General features: G+C 40.3%; 2 protein-coding genes across 11 annotated transcripts in view; one reads left to right on the top strand and one right to left on the bottom strand.

Annotated features, from left to right (window-relative positions):
* The window catches only part of setd3 (SET domain containing 3, actin histidine methyltransferase), a 167679-nt gene extending 155101 nt beyond the window's left edge, over positions 1-12578 (bottom strand). Inside the window, exon 1 of one of the 7 annotated variants that reach the window (XM_059962375.1) lies at positions 12483-12578. Coding sequence is in view for 1 of the 7 variants with exons in the window: in XM_059962346.1 (XP_059818329.1) it covers positions 11914-12038 (125 nt within the window). In the remaining 6 variants the exon portion in view is untranslated. The other 6 variants (XM_059962352.1, XM_059962356.1, XM_059962362.1 and 3 more) reach the window with 6 other exon arrangements.
* Positions 12579-12685: 107 nt separating this feature from the next.
* ccnk (cyclin K) overlaps positions 12686-22735 on the top strand; it is a 52708-nt gene continuing 42658 nt past the window's right edge. For 2 of the 4 annotated variants that reach the window (XM_059962413.1, XM_059962407.1), the window contains exons 1-2: positions 12686-13027; positions 20632-20832. In XM_059962413.1, the coding sequence (XP_059818396.1) occupies positions 20636-20832 (197 nt within the window). In that variant the 5' untranslated portion in view covers positions 12686-13027; positions 20632-20635. The remainder of the gene's footprint in view (positions 13028-20631; positions 20833-22735) is intronic. The other 2 variants (XM_059962402.1, XM_059962393.1) reach the window with 2 other exon arrangements.

The raw sequence follows: 22735 nt of genomic DNA, 5'->3' as shown, positions 1-22735 counted from the left end.
AGCTTTACTTCTGGTCAAGATGGTGCCAGCATGCAACTCTCCCACTTTGCTGTCTCCAAGAAGATTCCGGGAAGACAGCGCCTACTCAAATGATCGCAATGCGAAGAAACTTCAAGATGGAACGCAGGCCAACGTTCGACTCCATTTCACCAGTTAAGATGTCCATTAATCACCCATTAAAGTATCGAAGAAAATTGAGACATCAAGGCAAATATGGAAAGCGAGCGAGAGTCCAGCGCAGACTACTTGCCCTTAAATCGCTGCCAGAGAAGAAGCCTGTCAGCAGCCTCTTGCTTTGAGGCTCACTGTGGCAGGCAGGTAGGCCTCTCTGCATTTATGTGGTCCCTCACTTTCAATGTTGGAGATATCGTAGGATGGGAATGTAGTTCTGCATTTATGGATTGGACTATTGCGTTTATAGACTGTCGACTTTCTCAGACTTATGGTTTTTATATACTCTGTTTTTTATAATTACCTGTTCCTTTTCTATTTTTGTGAAGGGAGGGTGTTCGGGGGTTGACGTTCTGTTAGTTCTTTTGTGCAGGGAGGGGTTGCTTTTTGTGCAGGGGAGGGAATATTGGATGTTGATAATTGTGATGCCATTCTTCTTGTATTGGGGAGGCTTAGGTTTGATGTTCTGCTCTGAATGACTTTCATGCTCTTTCTTTGTTTCATGGCCATCTGGAGAAGACAAATTTCAAGTTGCTTTGATAATAAATGAACCTTTGAATTGGAAGAGGAAATCGGAAAGTTTAATGAAAATGTGCAGGATAAGTAGTTTTATTTTTGAAGGGGCCTGGAAGCTTGCAAAATGGCAGTGGTATCTGACACAATAGTGGCACTTAAGACAGGCACAAACTTGTCATCGGGTTTGGAGGCTTGTCTGCCTCAACCCAGAGAGCTATGTTAGTTCGAGTCTTGTGCTTTGACTCTTTGTAGGGTCACCCACGCCAAACAGGTCAAAGGGTAGAGGCCAGACTAAGGGTAGTCCACCAAATTCGGGGCTTCAGCTCAGGGCTAACAACCCAGACTGGTCAAAAAAAAAATTGTTATAGAAACAGCAAAGAATCCTCCTGTGTGCAACCAAGGACAGACAAGAGATGGAGAACTTTCATGGCTTGTCTAAACACTAGTTGTGTAATAGGCAGTAATGCAGTAATAAAAAGGCAGGCATGGGAACATGTAGGTAGTTGGACCGGGGGCATGGATTATGTGCCGAAGACAGATTTAGTTTAATTTAGCATCATGATTAGCACTGATATCATGTGCTGAAGGGCCTGTACTTGTGTTGTATTGTTTTATTTTCTTACGATTATCCTATGCATGTGTGTGAGGCAAAGCAAAAAGTATGACGATAAATGGTTAAGGTGCAGTTTAATCCAAGATTTACTACAGCACATTCAGCTTTCATGACCTGTTTATAAAATCCACAATCATGAAGGAATGTTTGGCAAGCTGGTTTTGTTTGAAGATTGAGAAAAACAGAACTGCATTTCATTATGTCACAATGATGCATTTTGTTTTTACTTGCACCTTTCTATTGCAAGATTTTAAAAATGTGCCTAATAGTCTTTAAAATGGAAAGCAACCCTCCTCAAAAAGTTTCTTATTTCAATCACATTTCTTTATTCTTGTACCAGCTCTCTTGGCTACTGAGCACCAGCTACTTCACAAAAAGCAAAGTATTACAGATAATGGAAACCTTAAAGCACAAATACACAAATCCGAGCGGTCAGGCAATATCCTTGGACAGAACAGGTCAACTCCTCCATCTGCAAATGCCTGACAACTACAATGCCAGCAATATTTGTTACCAATTTTACTTTGAAGAAACCTTTTCATTAATCTTCTGCTTTACTTCCCCTTTTGTACTCCTGATTTGTTACTATAATAGTTTCCCGACATTTCTTCTACACAGAAAGGGTAGAACGAGGAAACATACACCAGTCCTCATCAAGGAATCAGAAGAGGAAAGAATGAGCAATTTCAAGTTTCTGGGTGTCAACATCCCTGTGGATCCATCCTGAACCCCACATATTGATGCAGCTACAAACAAGGCACGACAGTGGCTATGTTTCATTAGGAGTCTGAGAAGAATTGGTATGTCACCAAAGACACTCACAAATTTCTACAGATGTACCGTGGAGAGCATTTTAACTGGCTGCATCGCCGTCTGGTTGGGGGTGGAGGGGGGGGGGGTCGTTGCTACTGCACAGGATCAAAATAAGCTGCAGAGAGTTGCAAACTCAGTCAGTTCCATCATGGGCACTAGCCTCCGTAGTATCCAGGACATCTTCAATGAACGATGCCTCCAAAAGGTGGCATCCATCATTAAAGATCACCCCCCCCATAACCCAGGTTATGCCCTGTTCTCAATGCTACCATCTGGTAGGAGATACATAAGCCTGAAGGCACACACTCACAACTCAGGAACAGCTTCTTCCCCTCTGCTATCAGGTTTCTGAATGGACACTGAACCCATGAACTCTACCTCACTACTTTATTTCTATTTTGCACTACTAATTATTACATATATTTATTGTACACAAAGACAACAAATTTCACAATGAGCCAGTGACATTAAACCAGATTCTGAGTAGGTCACCTAGCTCCTCAAGCCTACCCTGCCATTCAACACAATTAGAATTAATCTCCCTCGGGACTCAGCTCTTCTTCCATTTTCAGTTCCCTCAGGCTTCTCAAATCACTGATCTTTCAGAAAAAAATCTATTAGCCTTCTCCATAAATAGTCCCATTCAATACCTCCAATGACCTAGCCTTCACAACATTCCAGGACAGATAACACGAAGAGAAACATTGGATATTTTTGGCACATGTACTGGAACATACAGCAAAGGGCGTCATTTACGTCAAATCAAATCAGTGAGGACTGTGATGGGCAGCCCAAAAGTGTCACCACACTTCAGGCAGCAACAGAGCAAGTCCACAACTTACTAACCCTAACTGTACGTCTTTGGAATGTGGGGGGGGGGGGGGCGGGGAGGGAGAACTGGAGCATTTTGAGGAAACCCACGCTGTACCTGGGGAAGTGTACAAACCCCAGAAGGAATTGAATCCTGATCTCACGAAGTGTTGCGCTGACCTCCAGCTTTAGAGAATCACCATCTTCTGAGACAACTCAAACAACACTCATTCAGCTGCTTTCTAAAAAGAATTAATATTGAGGATTGGGCAATGCTGGTAATGGAAGTACATTACCAGGCCTTAACTGCACTTGGTGCTGAGCCATCTTCATGAATTCTTTAGACAAAAGATAGAAAATTAATGGAATTCATTGCCACAAATGGCTGTGGAAGCCATGCCATTGAGTACAGTTGGCCCTCCTTATCCACGGGGGACTGGTTCCGGGACCCCTTAAAATGTGGATGCTCAAGTCAGTGGACTTTAGGACCCGGTGGAGCTCCGGAGCTTATTTAACCTGTCTCAGTGCGGTAGACTTTACGACCCGGCGGAACTCGGGACCCGCCGCCCGCAGTGTTTCTGTTCGGAAAACAATTAGGATTGAAAATAAAGTGGAAATAATAAAGCAATCGGAAAGAGGTGAAATGCCATCAGTCACTGGAAAAGCATTAGGCTACAGTCGGGACAAAGTGAGAACAATGGAGCATGTGAAGGCCCTGCCCTGATGAAAATACATGTGTTTCTTAAGAGTTTTATATGCATAGAAAGGTTAAATATATACTATATACTAAGACAAACGTTTGACTAACTGACGCTAAATAATACCAGATGTACCTGTTCTGACTTAGAGAACTTCTGGCTTGTTTTTCCATTCCCCATCCACAGTAACCTATGCACATCCTCCCATATACTTTAAATCATCACTAGATTACTTATAATACCTAATACTACGTAAATAGTTGTTATACTGTATTGTTTAGGGAATAATTGTTTAGAGCCTAATTCTGCTCCTATGTCTTATAATCTGATTGTTGAGTCCTTGGAAAAAATACTTATAAGCTGCTATTGTGTAGGGAGTTCCAGGATTAGACCTAGTTTACAATTAAAGGCTAATTTGGTATTGTGTGCAGCCTGAGTGGAATTTACAGGTGGTAGGACTCCTATATGCATGCTGCCCCAGTTCTCCTTGTCAGCAAAGGTTGAGAATTTGAGAGATGCTGTCCAAGTACTCTACAAGAATAACTGAAATTTACTGGCTTGATGGTGCTCATAGTATCGTGCACCAAGGTATGAGAAATTAATATACAAGGTAGTAGAATGAAATAGGCTGTTTTGTTCTGGATGGTGACGCACATCTAGACTAGTTGAGTTTCTGGTCAATGGCGAACACCAAGATTCTGATGATAGGGTTCTTCATGAAAACATTACCATTAAACATCAAGGGTCAGTTGAGTTTCTGGTCAATGGTGAACACCAGGATGTTGATGATAGGGTTCTTCATGAAGATATTACAATGAAACATCAAGGGTTAGTGGTTCAACTTTCTCTTGTTACACATTGCCTTTGCTTGGGACGAGTATGTCATGAATGCCACTCATTAGCCTACGCTTGAATATTGCCTGCATACAGCAGTGGATTGCTTCATTTATCGAACGAAGAACAGTTGTGGAGTTTCAAAAGAAATTGTAAGCACAAGAGATTTCTACAGATGCAAATCTACAGAGCAACAAACCCAAAATGCTGGAGCACATCAGCAGTTCAGGCAGTAGCTCTGGAGGGAAATAAACAATTGCTGTTTTGGGCCAAGACCCATCATCTGGACTCAAAAGCAACTGAGTATTGTGCAATGATCAAAGTACGTCTTTGACCACATGATGCAGAGAAGCACACATTCCTTAAATGAATAAAACAAAGCTGTGACATTACTGAATGGGGGAGCAAGTCGGATCTACTGATCTACTAATCCTGCTTCCCATTTCCTTGTGTTGTACTTTTTCAAATATTCAAAATAACAAGTATCTGTTAATTTTGTCAGGAATGAGTGATTGGAACAGTAGATTTGTTCATATCAAGCTCTCACAAACAGCTGATGATCACCAGGTAATCTGTTTGGATAGCAATGACGGATTGATATACACTCAGTGGCCACTTCACACTGGTTCGTTAATACAAATATCTAACCAGACAAGCAGGTGGCAGAAATTGAATGCATAGAAGGTCAAAGTAAATTTACTGTCGAAGTATATACATGTCACCAAATATAACCCCGAGATTTGTTTTGTTGCAAACATACTTGGTAAATCCATGAACCACTGCAAGCTAATTGCCAAGCTCAGCAAACACTGAAACATCAGAACATAATCGAATCAATGAAAGACCGCACCCAACAGGGCAGACAAGCAACCAACTTGCAAAATGAACAAAATGAAAGAAATAATAATAATAATAATAATAGATAAATAAGCAATAAGTATAGAGATCATGAGATGAAGAGTCCTTGAAAGTGAGTCCATTGGTTGTAGGAATAGTTCAATGATAGGACAAGTGAAGTTGAATGAAATTCTCCCTACTGGTTCGAGAGCCTGATGGTTGAGGGGTAATAACTATTCCTGAACCAGGTAGAGTGAGCCCCAAGGTTCTTGTACCTTCTTCCTGATGGCAGCAGCAAGAAGAGAGCTTGACCTGGGTGGTGGGGGTCCCTGATGATAGATGCTGCTTTCCTGCGACGCCACTGTGTAGATGTGCTCAAAGCAGACATGGTCAAGAGGTTCAGTTAACCATAAGTATGAAAAAGTCTGCAGATGCTGGAAATCCAAAGCAACACCCATAAAATGATGGAAGAACCCAGCAGGTCTGGCAGTATCTATGGAACTAAATAAGCAGTCAATGTTCCAAGCCAACACCCTTCTTCAGAACTGAATATGTCGTGCAGACCAAATAGCAGAATGGGGAAAAATGTAATCTAAGTGACATTGACTGTGGAATGATTGTTGGTACAAGATGGGATGGTTTCAGTATCTCAAAAACTGCTGATCTCCTGGGATTTTCACACACGAGTCTCAGAGAATTGTTCAAAAAACAAATAAAAACATCCAATGAGTGAAAATGCCTTGTTAATGGGAGGTCAGAGGAGAATGGCAAAATTGGTTCAAGCTGACAGGAAGGAGACAGTAAATCAAATAACCATGTGTTCAACAGCGGAGTAGAACATCTCTGAACATCTAACCTTGAAGTGGATACACTACAGCAGCAGCAGAACACTAATTGGCCTTTTATTACATACAGGTACAATGCCAAGAGTGTACATTAGAAGGAATAATGCCCTCAATCTTCTGCGAAAATGGAATGAGATTTGTTAATACACACTGGAGAGACTGGACAGAACTATGATTAGAAGTCTCACTGGAAGCAGGCACCTCTGACAGTACACCATCCCCTCTTCAAATGGGAGTCTAGGTCATTATGCTCAGCTCTCTGGAATAGGAATCCAACCAACAATCTTCCGATTCAAAGGTGAAAGAACAATTAACAGAAGCACAGCTGGCATGCAAAGGGTTGTACTATAATCTTGCTGATGTTAACCAGAAATCACACAAAGTACTGTACAGAATCTTAGGCACCACCCCCCCCTTAGATTTTTTTAATATTTGGTTTCAGATGTTATGGCCTCCACAGAGCCCCAATCTCAACATCGTTGAGGCTGTCTGGGACTACGCAGAGAGACAGAAGCAAGCAAGGCAGCCAAAGTCTGTAGAAGACCCGTGGCAAATTCTCCAAAATACTAGGATCAACCTACCAGCCAACCTTCTTCTAAAACTGCATAACATGATACCTCAGAGAATTGATGCAATTTTAAAGGAAAAATTGAATTGACTTTATTTCTCACATCCTTCACGTACATGAAGAGTAAAAAAAAATCGCTGTTACGTCACCATCTAAATGTGTTATGTCTAATTAATTATAGTAATTTATAATAAATAGAACAATGTAATATAGAGTACACTCAAATCAGCGGGAGTTCATCAGTCTGATGGCCTGATGGATGAAGCTGTCCTGGAACCTGGTGGTCCAGGCTTTTAAGCTGTGGTACCGCTTCCTGGATGGTAGCAGCTGGAATAGATTGCGGTTGGGATGACTTGGGTCCCCAATGATCCTATGGGCCCTTTTTACACAGCTATCCTTGTAAATGTCCTGAATCATGGGAAGTTCACAACTATAGATGTGCTGGGCTATAGATGTCTGCACCACTCTGCAGAATCCTGCGATTGAGGGAGGTACAATTCCCATACCAGGCAGTGATGCAGCCAATCAGGATGCTCTCAATTTCTTAGAATTTGGGCGCCCATATCAAATTTCCTCAACCGTCTGAGGTGAAAGAGGTGCTGTTGAGCCTTTTTCACAACACAGCTGGTGTGTATAGCTGTCATTCCAAATATTGACATGATTTATCTGCCTGCTGTTTACTGCTCTTTATAGTAATCTTTTCATATTTAGAAGCTTTCCATTTCACTATTTTTTTAAGCATCTTTGCTTTAGAGATTTTTTTTCGTTTCTAAGACTTTTATATAGTACTATATCTACTTTTCGTAATTTTTTAGCCACCTTACATCTCAATTACCTTTGCTTATTATGACTGTAGCAGTATCTTCTTCCTTATAAGAAACAGATGCAAAAATTCTGTAAGCATTCTTGAAGAGCTAGTCAGCTTTCATTATCATGTGCCGTGTCCTATGTTGTGGGCAGCCGTGGTCTCTCCATGACGATTGTTCTTGGCAAATATTTCTACATAAGTGGTTTGCCATTGCCTTCTTCTGGGCAGTGTCTTTACAAGACGGGTGACCCCCGTCAATACTCTTCAGAGACTGTCTGCCTAGCATCAGTGGTTACATAACCAGGTCTTGTGATATGCACCAACTATTCATACGACCATCCACCAGCAGCTCCCATGGCTTCACGTGACCCTGATCTGGTGGCTAAGCAGTTGCTCCAGCTTGCTCAAAGGTGACCTGCAGGCTAGTGGAGGGATGGAGCATCTTACACCCCACCATCCTGTCCCTAATAAGCTCCTTCCTTACTGGTGCAACCTTTTTATTATTTATGTCCTTATAGAAAACTTCCCTTTGGGAAGTACTGTGGAGCATTTTGAAAAACAATAACAGGAACATTGGGGTGCTACCGTAACATTGTGATTGTGTGACACTATTACAGTTTGGGGCATCAAAGGTTCAGAGTTCAACTCCTGTGCCATCCATATGTTCTTCCCATGAGAAGATGGGTTTCCTCCAGGTGTTCCAGTTTCCTACCACAGTCCAAAGATGTACCAGTTAGTAGATTTACTAGTAAATTGTCTTATAAATAGACTAGGTTAAATAGCCGGGCTGTGGCTTATTGGGCTGGAGGGGTCTGTTCCACATTGTACCCTAATAAAACATGTGGAGGCCAAGCCATTGGGTATATTTATTGCCGAGGTTGATAGACATTTAATTAGTCAGGGCATGAAGGGTTACGGGGAGAAGGCAAGGGATTCACGCTGAGAGGAAAATGGATCACCCACAATGAAATGGCAGAGCAGAATTGATGGGTCAAATGGCCTAATTCTCCTCCTACTGTATATCTTATGGTCTTGTACAGTCATAATTTGTGTACATCTTGTACATAGACATACTAAAGATAAAATTTGTTAAAAAAAGAGAAACGTCACCAATATTAGGAAGTGAAAATGTATTTGGAATGCAGGATTAACGCACATAAATCTTAATCCCTTTTACTTGAATTCAGTCTTTCCCCAGCTATTCCTTCTTGCTCCATCAAACTGGTTTTTAAACTTCTCAGTAACCCAATCACTTAATTTGTGTTGATGGAGCCATTCCTCCTGAACGTCAAATCTATACTCATTTACAGTCCGTGGTCTCTCCCATCTCTTATCCAAGCTATGATTCTTATCAAATACTGCATATTATGTTTTTGATTTTGTAACCAAATCTTAACCCACTTCAATGTCAAAATGGATTAATTTATAATGCCCAAACTGCAAAGTGCCCCAGTTTCTTTTTGCTCCAAAACCTGCGAGATCTGTTGTATACTAGAGTTAGAAAAGAAATTGCTCATGTAATTAATAGCAAAATGAAAGGTCTGACTAATATCAACAAGACTGCATTTGCCTCGTCAGTGGTGCTTCAGCTGGTGGCATTTTAACCTTTGAATCAGAGGGTTATGAGCTGAATTCCCACTTCAGCAAGCAGTTTACAAAAAAATCTGGACTGAACACTAATCCCTCTCCAAGTGTCAGTCAGAAAAGCCTTCTTCCATCTAAGACTTTGCACCTATTCTTCAAAACAGAGATAGATGTCAAGTAAAAGAGTCAAATGGATCAAAAGTAAATGACAGCAGGGTGGAAGCTGGTAGCAAAGGTAAAACTACTTTTAAAATTCTCTACAAGTGCAGGAAGCAGCACCAATTCATTCATCAATAGCAAGCAGAGAGGCCTTAGTAGCATCATGCTGTGTGTACAACAAACAGCCAAGCATGCAAGTTCCTTCAGACTTAGAGAAAACAGGTAGAATTTAAGAAGGTGTTAGCATCAAAGGCAGTGAAATGTGTGGTGATACTTGCATCGTTTGCACTAACAACCAGCGCAGCCGAGGAAGTGCCCCCAGCACATCTTGAGTGTACTGGTTGTTTAACAAAATGACTCATTTTATTACATGTTTCAATGTACATGGGTAAAACTGTCAGAGGAAAGCAGCATCCCTCAGAGATCATCACTCCCCATGTCATGCTCTCATCTCGCTGCTGCCATCAGGTTGAAAGTACACGAGCTTCAGGACTCACACCACCAGGTTCAGGAACAGTTACTACCACTCAACCATCAGGCTCTTGAACAAAAGGGGATAACTTCACTCGCCCCATCATTGATGTGCTCAGACAACCACTTTAAGGACCTTTATCTCATCATCTCTTGCTTTCATTATTTATTGCTATTTGTTTATATTTTGCATTTGCACAGTTGGTTGCCTTTTGCACTCTGGTTGATCTTTCATTGATCCTGTTACAGTTACTATTATATAGATTTGCTGAGTCTGCTCACAAGAAAATGAATCCCAGGGTGACATATTGTGACATTGATGAAATGTGAGATATAAAAATATAGATAGAGAGAGAGAAAAAAAAGAATAAAGTTAATGCCTTAAGTCAATGGTCCTTCATTGGAACAACTTTGATAATAAAATTTACTTTGAACTAAAATAGACCCGAATCTAATGCAGGGACCAAGTGAAGACATGGTGGGCTTCTGTCTAAGGAGAAGTTCTTCAAACCATCATGGTGTGTCTGGAGGTATAAACAACCATGGTGAAGATAAGCTGGAAGGAACCAGGAAACTGGAAATAGTCAAAGTGGTGGAAGGAATCAGAGGTATCATGGATACCAGTAGGAAGGGTCTGCATAATGAAAGAAAAACAGAAACTCAAGGTAGGAAAAAACCTATTCTTTGAGGTAAGAACAAGCTAAAACAGTGGATTTGCTGGAATACTTCCGCTTTTAAACTTTGGCAAGCGATTAGAAGATGGATACAAACAATTCAGATATTATGATAGTCGGCTGGTGGAAGACAATCTCCTATGGAAATGAGTATTATGACTTTTTGGGAGACTGTGGCCTGGGGTGTCACGACCCAGTGGGAGATGAGGAGGTGACTGAGAAGTGACACTCAAGGTAAGGAAGGGCCAGTTTGTCAAACCACATCACCTCCCAGTCAGAAGATTCCAGCACAACATGAGGATTGGTCATGAGTGAGAACAGTATCGAACACCCAGAGAGTTCATGACTTTTAACATCTTGATTTTGCAGCAACAGATTTTTAGTTTCTTTATAAGCAATTAAGATCATTTGGGCATGAAATTAAAACATTGCACTTGCAGAACTTCCCCATCATCTATCTGAAGAACAGACCACCTCGATACATCACCAAAACCAAGCAAATCTTATTTTTAAGCAACACACACAGAACACTGGAGGAACTTAGCAGCATTTATGGAAATGAATAATCTATCAATGTTTCGGACCAAGACCCTTCTTCAGGACTGGAAAGGAAGGAATAAAAAGGTGGGGAGCAGGGAAGGACGATAGCTGGAAGGTGATAGGTGAAGCCAGGTGGGTAAAAAGGTCAAGGTCTGGAGAAGTAAGAATCTGATAGGAAAGGACAGTGGACTATAGGAGAAAGGGAAGGAGGAAATTCATCCCACTAGGTTGGAGGTTACCTAGACCGATTCTTGACGTCTTACCTACTTAACTACATGCATTTTAAAAACTCTAACCAGAATACCTCTGGCTCTGGTAACATTTTCTCTATAATGCTAGTATGATGTTCTGATGGACCAGTGACCTAATGCATTTACTTTATATTCTCTATTTCTCTCTATATATATCTATATCTAAGCTAACAATTGTCTCAAGCATTTCCGTCGTTATTTCAGATTTCCACCTTTGGAAGGTTTCAGCTGTCAACGAAAAGTCATCAATAAGAAATCAACAAAGTGAAAAGCCAATATCGATGCAATAGGTCACCAAGTTGCAAAAAAACAGCACCGAATCATTTGAGATTCCAAAATTAGTTATGAGCAACAACGTTGGAAAGTTTTGCAGAAGAAAAATCTAAGCATGTAGATGTGTTTAGATCATTCCAAGCACTAGAATTAAAAATTGCAAGTGCACATATACATATACTGGCATCAAGAATGCATACAGCCATAAATGCCCTTTATGGCAATGAAAGATGCTCAGACATTTTAAATGTCATACCTACGACGTATACTAACTAAAAAGTCACTTAGTCACTGCAGAAAGACAGTGTTGTACTGTTGCCAGCATCATAAAATTATACAGTAACTTCAAAACCAATGAACATTTACAGATGTCTTTTCAAATTAATACCAACGAAAGCAAATTACTTTCAATAACGACTTGTAGTGTAAATTTACTATTCTTATTTACCTGCAGTTCAGTAGAGGTTCATTAAATATGAACCAGTCTGGGATAACAAGGCAATATATTAAATTCATCTGCAACTTTCTGCTTCCCCATGCGTGCAGAACACTTGAGTGACACAACCCATTCATAGCCTGATTTGACTACCTACTTTCAAAACGATTAAACGATGAAGATTTTCTTAAGTATTCACTAAGAAATGCCAATATCAGGTCTGGCCATGATTAAACCCGTTTTGCTCCAGATCTTGTTTCGGTATTTGAATCAACTCTCAGTTTAAACTATTCCAGTCGCACACCAAAGAAAGGGTTAAGGCTCACAGAAAGAGCTCTGCAGGCCCTGCCCCATCACTCACTCATGCTCTACCACCTTATGCCCATATATAAGAACAGTACGCACTGAGAACTGGGCGCACTCCACACAGGCAGAAAATACTCACAACGAAGCAATGCTTAATGAAGAAAAATCTGAAATAACCTACAAACCGCAGCTCTTGATGATTCTGCAATAAGAATGGAAAAACAGCCCAGCAAGTCAACCTTTAGTGCTGTTCCTCAGCCTAACTTGATAGTTACCCAAGTCCCGCCTGCTATCCGTACAGCGCCTTCATCCTCCTTATTTCCATTGGTTGGGGGTAGCCGTCAATCATACTCCCGACCGTCTGTCCAATTTGAATGGTCAACTTTAACGTCATCATAGAGCCCCGCCTCTCCCCCATGTTCCCCAACCCCTTCCCTTTGAAAGCTGGTGGATCGCAGCGAGTTGGTGTGATGACGACTGTCGTTGCTGAAAGTGGATGCGCGATAGGCCGAAGCGGCTTGTCAGTTGTGTGATGTCACAGACGGAACTGTCGTTGCCTCCGTGCGCGCGTGCGTGGTCGGGAGGTTGTCTGCGTGGGGGTGGTTTATTCAAAATGGCGGCGCCCTGTTTGACTCGTTGGGGAAGTTAGTCAGCCGGAGTGAAAGTATCGGTAGTTTGGTCGTTCGATCCGCTACATTCGTCGGTTGTTTTCGCCTACGGTGTCTGAATTGCCCCGCAGACTTTAAGGAATTGATTGGGGAGCTGTGTTTGTGCAGGCCGAGCCTGGTGAAGTGGAGGCCGTGCCTCAGCGCTGTCTCAGGTAAAGGGCGCCGATACTGCCGGGGCCTCGGGAGCTTGGCCTCCACCGGGCCCTTTGGGAGAGGGAGAGGAAACCTTTCTCAGTTTAACTAAATACCATGTGCGTGCATCGTGTTTTCTCGCCTACTTGTTGAATTAGTTTGCGAGTGGGTGTTATGTTTCTAAAGCCAGGGTTTTCAGTCTAAACAAAGAAAACTTCTAAGGTATGAGACAACAGAGACTGCTAATGTTGAAATCTGGATGCAGGGTTTCGACTCGAAACGTCAACAGCTCCTTTCTATACGTTAATATGCTAGAGTAGCATCCACAGATGCTGCTCTAGCATATTGTTACAGAGGTAAGAGGTGCAGACTTGGCTGTTGTAGATTGGTGAAGTATGTCGTTGGACAGGCAATTGCTAACATCTAAAAAGTGATTGAACAATTTATAATTAAAAAACACAAAATGCTGGCAGAACTCAGCAGGCCAGATAGCATCTATGGGAGGAGGTAATAACGACGGTTAGGGCCGAAACGTCGTTATTACCTCCTCCCATAGACGCTATCTGGCCTGCTGAGTTCTGCCAGTATTTTGTGTTTTTTATTTATTTCCAGCATCTGCAGATTCACTCGTGTTGCCTTTGAACAATTTATAATATTGTGTTTCCTTTGAGGCACAAAATCGCTGGGAGAAAATAGTACAAAAATGATCAAGATTAAACCGTTTTCCATGGGTAGGGAAATTAGGAATAGAGGGTATAGATATAAGGTAGTGGAAAAGATTTAATGGAACTTGAGGGACTTACATAGGTTAATATGTATGTGGAATGAGTTGCTAAAGGAAGTGGTGAGGTAGGGAGATGGATGAAAGTACTGTTAAATAGAACTAGCTTGGATAGGGATATTGCTTAGCATGGACTAGTTGGGCAGAAGGGCCTATTCGTGTATTGTATCACTATAAATTAAAGGGTATTAAATACAAGATGAAGCATTGTAATCTGAGGATTGGAAATGACTTAGAATTCTGCAAAAGATGTCTAGCAAGTTGATAAAACAAAGTATTCCATATTATAAAATATAAGAGTAAGCTAGCAAGGAACAAAAATATTGAGACTGTCTTAATGCAAAAAAATCAGTCTGTTATGGATGAGAGAGTTTTAATAAAAAAGTATTTGATCTGAAATATTAACTCTTTCCATAGAAAAGTCTGACCTACTGAGTGTATCCAGCATGGTTATATTTCAGATTTATACTATGAGCAATCTTTAAACTTTTACATTTGATGTGGAAATTGTGAAGTAATTAAGTGACTACTTTGTGTTGACCTTCATGAAAGAAGGCACAAAGAAGTCTCTCAATTTTAAAGAAAAAAGCTGATGTCCTAGGATGCTGATAATTTGAATTCCAGAGTGTTTAATTAGTGACTATAAAGACAGTGGTTACTCTGTTATCTTGCAGAATTCTTTACATTCTGTAAAGGTTTACTCAAGTTGGAAGGTAGAAAATGTGATCCCAGTATTTCAGAAAGGGAGAAGAAAAAAAGTATTTGATAATATCCAGAATACAGCACGTAAATTATAGATATTCTAGTCTGGATCAAGAATTGGTCCATACTAGAATAATATCAGAGTAGTAATAAACAGGTTGTAAGTTGTAACAGCAGGGATGAGTTCTTGTATTAACACTTTGGCTGAGGGCAGCAAATGTAATAATTCAGTATTTGTTGGTAAAACAAAATTGGATAATGTGTGTGCTATTGAGAATGCAGAGACTTCAAAGGAATACTGATGAGCTGACTGAAGGGCAATGTTGCAGGTGTGAAGCAGCATGGGAAAATTTGAGCTTATCCACTTTTCTGGAATAAAAATACTGAGTATTTTAAAATGTGAGATTGTGAAGTGCTTATTCAAAGGAAGCCAGGTGTCTGCATACACAGGTTAATGAAATCTGACATGCATGTGTAATTCTTAGGAACGGAAATGTTAGTCTTGATTGCAAGAGTATGGATGCCATATCGAGAGTATGATGTGAAATATAAAAAAAGACTACACAGGCTTGGAAATCTGAAGTAAACTGGTCAGGATGTGGTTTATTTTTATTTTGTGTATAATTTTGGTTTCCTTGCTCCAAAAGGGAAGACTTGTTATAAAGTGAAAGGCTGGACTAGATGCTCTGATAGGTTTGTCATATATGGAGTGATTTTGTTTGACCTCTATTCAAGATTTTTTAATGTCATTTCCAGTACACAAGTGTAAAGGAGAATGAAATAATTGTTACTCTAGATCTAATGCAGCACACAAATACACAGGATAAATAATACAATATTTTAACAATTACCAGAAATATAAATACATAAAATAGCTAGTATACATTGATTGTATGTCCTTAATGTGATGCGAGGCACAGGAGTTTCTGTACATAAGGTGCAGACAAGAAATGAAGTCATGGTGATGGGGTAGGTCAGTGATCGATATGTTGATCAGCCTAACTGCTTGGGGAAAGTAACTGTTTTTAAGTCTGGTGATGCTGGCGGGGTTGGTATGTAACCTACCTGATGGTAATGGGATAAACAGTCCATGAGCAGGGTGGGTGGAATCCTTCATTATTTTGCTGACCTTTTCCTGGCACCTTTTTGTAAATGGTTTTTTGGTGGAAGGGGCTGGTGCTAGTGACGTGTTGAGCATTTTTGACTATCCATTGTAGAGCCCTCCTGTTCATCACGCTGTAATTTCCGTACTATTCTGTAGCATTTAGAAGAATAAAGACTACTCTATCAGAATGCAGAATTTTTAAAAAAGAACTTGACTAGAAAAATGAAGGATGATTCCCCCCCCCCCCCCCCCACTAATTATGGAGTCTATATCTTGGGGACTTATGGACTACATAAGAAGGACTGAAATGAGAATTCTCTACACTCAAAAGTTGTTGAAGCTCATCTTGCATTGAAGCTGTATTTATTTCTCATTTCATAAGACAATTTGGGACAGGTGCTAGGTTTGGAGGGACGCTTTTTTGACTGGTTGACCTTGACACATTTTTAAGTCAATTTCAATAATGTTGGAGCTACCAATGGTCGCAATTACCAAATTTTAATTTGCTTTCAAAAAATGAAAGAAAGAAACTGTACATGCTGGAAGTGTGCAATTAAAATAAAACAAAATTCATTAAAACCTCAACCAATCTGATGACATCTATTTGAAGGTCAACTTTCAGATCCAAGCATTGGTAGACCATTGGAAGAGTTTACAGAATCTTTGATATTTTCTTGGACAGACAAGCTGTTTTTTTTAGTGTCATAGCTCATGTAAACCTCTAACAATGCAAAGCCTCTGGGGCACTATTATGAATGGGCATATTTTCAGTTTTTGAGAAATATGTGTGATTAGAAGTTCATGACTATATTATTTGGCTTATTTCATAATGACAAGAGCTATGCACAACAAGCAACTGGGTAAAGCTTCAAATTGTAAAGGGAATTGTCAATTCAATCTCCATCCAGATTAGCTGTGTATCTCCTTCAGGAGAGCCCATGCCAGTCCTCATTGAAAGGGTGCTTAGCTTCAAATTCCTAACGTCAACTTTTCAGAGGATCTGTCATGGGCCCAATACACCGATGCAATCATGTTAGAGGCACTCCAACAGTTTTACTTAATTAGGAGTTTGAGGAGATCCTTCTGTGCAACTTCCAATGCCTCTACTTCCTCAGGAAGCCAAAGAAATTTGACATGCTCCTGTTGATACTTACCAATTTATCAAAACACCATAAAAACATTCTGAATGCATAAGTGCCTGGTATGGCAACTGTCCTGTATGCAAATGACTGCAAGAACACTGCAGAGAGAGTTATGGACACAGCTCAGCACATCACGGCCTCTCTTCTTACTACCTCAGTACGGCAGCCAGCTTAATCAAAGACCCCACTCTCCTTTTGGGCAGAAGATACGAAAGCCTGAAGAAAAGCTTTTATCCCTCTGTTATCAGATTCTGAAATAGACCTCTTGTACGATAAGATGGACTCTTCGCCTCACAATCTCTATATGTCATTATGATTTTGTACTTCATCATTTATCTACATTGCATTTTTTTTTCATAGTTTTTACACTTTATTCTGCATTGTTATTGTTTTACCTTCTGGCTCAATGTACTCTGTAATGATTTGTTCTGTGTGCCAGGCCCTGCATCTTGGCCCACGTGACAATAATAAACCAATTCCTGTATTTGATGTGTCACCTGCAGGTTTCTACAGTTGCATTCTATGGTTGCATTACAGCCTGGTTCGGAGGCTGCAATGCACAGGATCACAAGAGGCTACGGAGGGTTGTTGACAGAGCCAGCTCTATCGTGACTACAGCTTTCCCCATCGTGATATTGAAGTGGTGCCTCAAGAAAGCAGCGTCCATCATTAAGGACCCATAGCATCCAAGATATCGCTACCATTATAAATATGTAAAGAAACCTGAAGAGCCACACTCAATTGAAAACAGCTTCTTCCCCTCTGCCATCAGATTTCCAAATTATTTCTAATTGCTACTTCATTATTCCTGGAATTTTTTATTTTGTAGTTTCTTTTTAAAATTTTGTATTTTTTGCATTGTACTGCTGCAAAATAAGAAATTTCACTTAATACATGAGGGATAATCTATTTATGATTGTGTAAGTAAATACACAGGGCATTTGATGGAATTGCTTTTAGAGTTCAGGTGGGACTCAAGCAATTGCACGATCTTAAAAAATTAATGAAACTTGAGGCAAAAATTCAGACCTTTTTTGTGTTTGGATTATTTAAGGGTTTAAGAAGGTTTTAGGAATGGGTAAGAGAGATGTCAAAGATCAATTTAACTACACCGGCAATTTTTGTGTGGTATGTTTTTCCCAGCCACATCCCCACCTTCATGTATAGGAATGTTTTCAAAATTCAAAATTGTTCCATGCTATTTCCAGTACACAAGTGTAAAGAAGAACAAAATAATTGTTATCTCTAACATGGCTCAATCAGAAGCGGATGAAGTTCAAGTACACCTTGGAATGTGGGAGAAAACTGGAGCACCTGGAGGAAATTTATGCATTATGGGGAGAAAATTCATCTCAGTTGTTGAACTGCAGTATCTGCACTATTCTTTTAAATATGTAGTTTGTATGACTGAACCCCATATTTCCAAAATTTTGTTTAAAGGTCACACTGCTGCCTGTGTCAGAGGAGTCTGTGCAAAGGCAGTGGGCAATCTAATGGAATCCGTTTTTCTGCCAACGAGCACCTCACTGATGGTGCAGACCTGTAGTACTTTAAGTTCTTAATATCCAGCAGGGTCTTGCACTCGTAAAAAATAACATTTTAAAAAGACAATACTTTGACCCTGTAGAAGTTGCAATGATCAAACATGCTGCCATCTTACCACGGCCATCATAAAAATCTAATATGGTAACATAAGGTGCCATCGTGTCAACGCTCCGGACATTGGTATCTGTAAGGTTATATCATTGCCTCAGTAAAAGACCACAATGCTGTTAGTGTCACTTGTGCCATAACAATTCTGATGATAATATGTTGCATTTTCACCAACCTAGCCCAAAAGTGTTAGCACCAACAGAAAATGCTGTAGTCCAGGCATCCCAATGATGCTACCACTCAGTTTTGCAGTCAGTTCTGACCAATGTGTCAAAAAGACATGTGCCAAGTCATAAAACAACAAAGTTTTAGAAGTATGTGATATCTCTGCTGAAAATTACAATCAGGTTGTGAAGACCTTCAGTCATGAATGTATAATCCCATTGTCCACATCTGGAAAGTGGCAATACCAGAGATCCTAAAATCATGGTCGTCTTCAAGAACAACCAATTCATCTATGATAACTACAGAGAGACTTTCTCACTGCCTGCTGTGAGGGAAGTCATCACCAGGTCCTCCTCAACTGCTCCCTAAATTTTAATCGAGAGCCAAGGACGTGATGTATATATACCATACTGCAACTTCAATGCAAGTACATGGAGGAGCAGCTTACCATGGCCATTTTGATCTCACTAAAACCTTTAGCTGTACCTACTGAAAGGAAATGAACTGTGCCCTCATATTTAGCTGCTCACAGAAAGTCACCTCTTTACTCTGATGGCATAAAAGCCACAATCCTAACAGCAGGTCCACAACAGATGGAGCAGTGGTGGAGTTAATTTACAAAACTCTCACCTATGTTGCTTAGACTCCAAAAACAAAATCACTTCAGCCCCAGTTGTTGAATTGCAGTATTTGCACTGTACTTGCATTTAAATATGTGGTTTGCATGCCTTTCCACTGTACTTGTATTTAAATATGTGGTTTGCATGCCTTTCCACTGTACTTGTATTTAAATATGTGGTTTGCATGCCTTTCCAAAATCAAAACTTTGTTTAAAGTTTTGTCAAGAGAAAATACCATTGGACCAAGGAAAGGATTGAAGTTCCTTGGAAAAAAATGCATTGAGCCATTGACTTCTGGGTAAATATGACAGTAATAGGAAATCCTCCCTGTCCAATGACTGTTCAAAATGTTAAAACAACCATCATGCAGAAATCTCAACTTCATGCATTGGGAGCACGTAGAAACTCAATGTGAATGACTGAATTGGGGCACCATCTTACAATTTACCATCATCAGTCACATCAGAATCCTGCCTATTTGTGGCAGTGACTGTGCTTCCATTCTGGACCTCATTATTCAACCCATTTAACTTTTGCATGCTAGTTGAACAAAAGATAAATTATTTTTCATTGATTGATTCTATTATGGATTTATTCAGTATGCCCACAAGAAAGTCTGCAGATGCTGGAAATTCAAACAACACACACAAAATGCTGGTGGAACACAGCAGGCCAGGCAAGGGTCTCGGCCCGAAACATCGACAGCGCTTCTCCCTATAGATGCTGCCTGGCTTGCTGTGTTCCACCAGCATTTTGTGTGTGTTGTTCTCAGTTATATATGGTGACAAATGGACTTTGATAATAAATTTTCTATGAATTTTGAACTGGAGTACATCCAAATGATTCAATCCCAAGCTAAGAAGACGTAAGATAGTATTTCATTTTTATGAGGGATCAACCTTTAGTCATGAAAGGAATAACAAATCAGCCACGATTGAAAGGTAGAGAAGACTCAATGGGCCAAATGGCCAATTACTGCTTCTATCTCTTATGGTCTTAACTCTTTAAGCCCTCTTCTCTCCACCAATCTGTCACACTGATTCAGAGACTCCTTAGCCCTGCGTAATAACATTACAGCATTTTTCTTGTCAACTTTTCTTACTCATACCAACAAGGTGAAGGGAATAGGCATTCTGGGCTTGGATTTATTACAACCACTGCCTATTTTAGTTCTGCTACATAAGCAAGCTTACATCTGACCTTTGTATTTGTCACAATCAGTACCCATATCAGGCGTTGTGAACCAGTATTAATGACCACAAAAGGATAAGTGTTAAATAGTTATGAAAATCATCTGTAAGAAAAATTCAATTTAGATGAGTACAGAATGTTTTGCAATAGCGTTTTTGACATTTTGATGACTCGTAGATAAAATCTTTTCAATAAAGCGAAAAGTGAAACAATTACAGATACTGCTAACTGATCTTTTAAGTGATTGTTTACTTTCTGGCTCCAGGTAAATGAAGGAAAACAAAGAGAACTCCACCCTGACTGCAGCGCTGGCAAATGTGGACGTTAGGAAGCCATGCTGGTATTGGGATAAGAAGGATCTGGCACACACTCCATCCCAGTTGGAAGGACTTGATCCAGCAACGGAGGCACGCTATCGTCGAGAGGGTGCCAGGTTTATATTTGATGTGGGAACTCGTCTCGGGTTGTATCCTTTTGAATTTTTAGATGCTATGTCATTGAATATAAAGATGTCAAACAGGACAAAGACCCCAGTAATGAAGAAGAAAAGGTGCTGAAAGGGTAGGTAAGCCATTTGTGGTCTGAAATCCCATTTACTCCATAATTTATGTTGAATTCAAAGTTATTTAGTGCATTGTCTAGTTACTGGGTTTTATCTCCAGGCTAATGATATTCCATTATTTTCAATAAACCCAGTCAAGTCTAAAAGTCCATGTCCAGTAAAGCTCTAAGGAGCTATAAAGAAAGATTGAGTAGGTTAGGACTTTATTCCTTGGAGCATTGAAGATTGAGGTGAGATTTGCTAGAAGTATACTAAAATTATGAGAGTTATGGATCGGGTAAATGCAAGCAGGCGTTTTCCACTGAGGTTGGGTGAAAGGTTTAAGGGAAGCTTGAAAGGAAATTTCACTCAGATGAATGTGAGCATGTAGAACAAGCTGGCAGCGTAACTGGAGCAGAGTTGACGGTGGATGAAGGGAATACCCTTTGGTTAAAAAAGGAAGACATCTCCTTCGTCCTGGAATGAAAAGCCTCATCCTGAGAGCAGATGCGGCGGAGACGGAGGAATTGTGAGAAGGGGATAGCCTTTTTGCAAGAGACAGGGTGGGAAGAGGAATAGTCCAGTTAGCTGTGAGAGTCTGTAGGCTTATAATAGGTAGGCCGTCTCCAGAGATGGAGTCAGAAAGATCAAGAAAGGGGAGGGAGGTGTCGGAAATGGACCAGGTAAATTTGAGGGCAGGGTGGAAGTTGGAGGCAAAGTTAATGAAGTCGACGAGCTCAGCATGCGTGCAAGAGGCAGCGCCATCCATCCCCCGATGTACTTTGCCTCCACCTTTGCCGCCTCCAACAGGATCCCAAGTGATAGGTGAAACCAGCCTGGTGAAATTTGGAACTTGTACTCCATCTCCTCCCTACCTTATTCGAGCATCTTCCTTTCCAGTCCTAATGAAGGGTCTCAGTCTGAAACATTAACTATTTATTCTTTTCCATAAATATTGCCTGATCTGCTGGGTTCCTCCCGTATTTTGCATGTACATGCACACTTTTTATCGAGGATAACATTTTACTTAACTTCAAAAAGTGTACTTACCTGCCTTTCTTCCAGCCTTCCTGTTTTCAGCTGAAACTTTTGCATCAATGTTGTTTTTGGCTCAATGTTCACAAAGTATGGAATAGTTGTGTATTTTGAGCTGTACTTTGAGATATTGCATCACTTCTTTTTGCTTTCATCTGATTTTAATTCTTGTCTTAAAGTTTGATTTTGAATTCAGTGGGCTTACAGAAGAATTCTTCAATTCAATCTGGAATTCAAGCAACATTCATATGTTTGACTCAAGACCAAGAGAATTAATCTCAAAGTGCATGGTGTTGTACCTGAAATGTTAACTCTGCTTCCATCTCCACAAATGGTGTCTAGCATACCTTTTGCATTTTCTGCTTGTATCATCCAATGGAGTTAACTACAGTTTGAAACTATCTAGTTCAACATTCTGTGCACCAGTAAATTTTGAATCTGTGGCATAGATGTATACTAATTATCTAATTCTAACTAAAGTCTAAAATTGATTTAAGATCTCTAGTATTTTGTAACTAACCTACCCGTGCAACTTTTTTGGTCTCACCTGACAGTAAATGACTAACGGAAGCTTTGGGTTATGGGCAATTCTCTGATCCTTCTAGCTTCCATACTCCACAACTGTTGCTTTATTCTTAAATAGAATAGTTCTCCTGCTTAGAGGAAGATGATAGGGGCATTACTGACAACTTCTGTGGTCCTGCACTAGCCAGGTCCCAGGTGTGCTGAGCTAGATAGATTCAACGTGTCTCAGCAAAGACTGCTTTAATCTTTACCAACAAATCTGATGGAT

Source organism: Hypanus sabinus, chromosome 2 (genome assembly GCF_030144855.1).
Source record: "Hypanus sabinus isolate sHypSab1 chromosome 2, sHypSab1.hap1, whole genome shotgun sequence".
NCBI lineage: Eukaryota > Metazoa > Chordata > Chondrichthyes > Myliobatiformes > Dasyatidae > Hypanus > Hypanus sabinus.
This window is presented reverse-complemented; position numbering and strand designations above follow the sequence as displayed.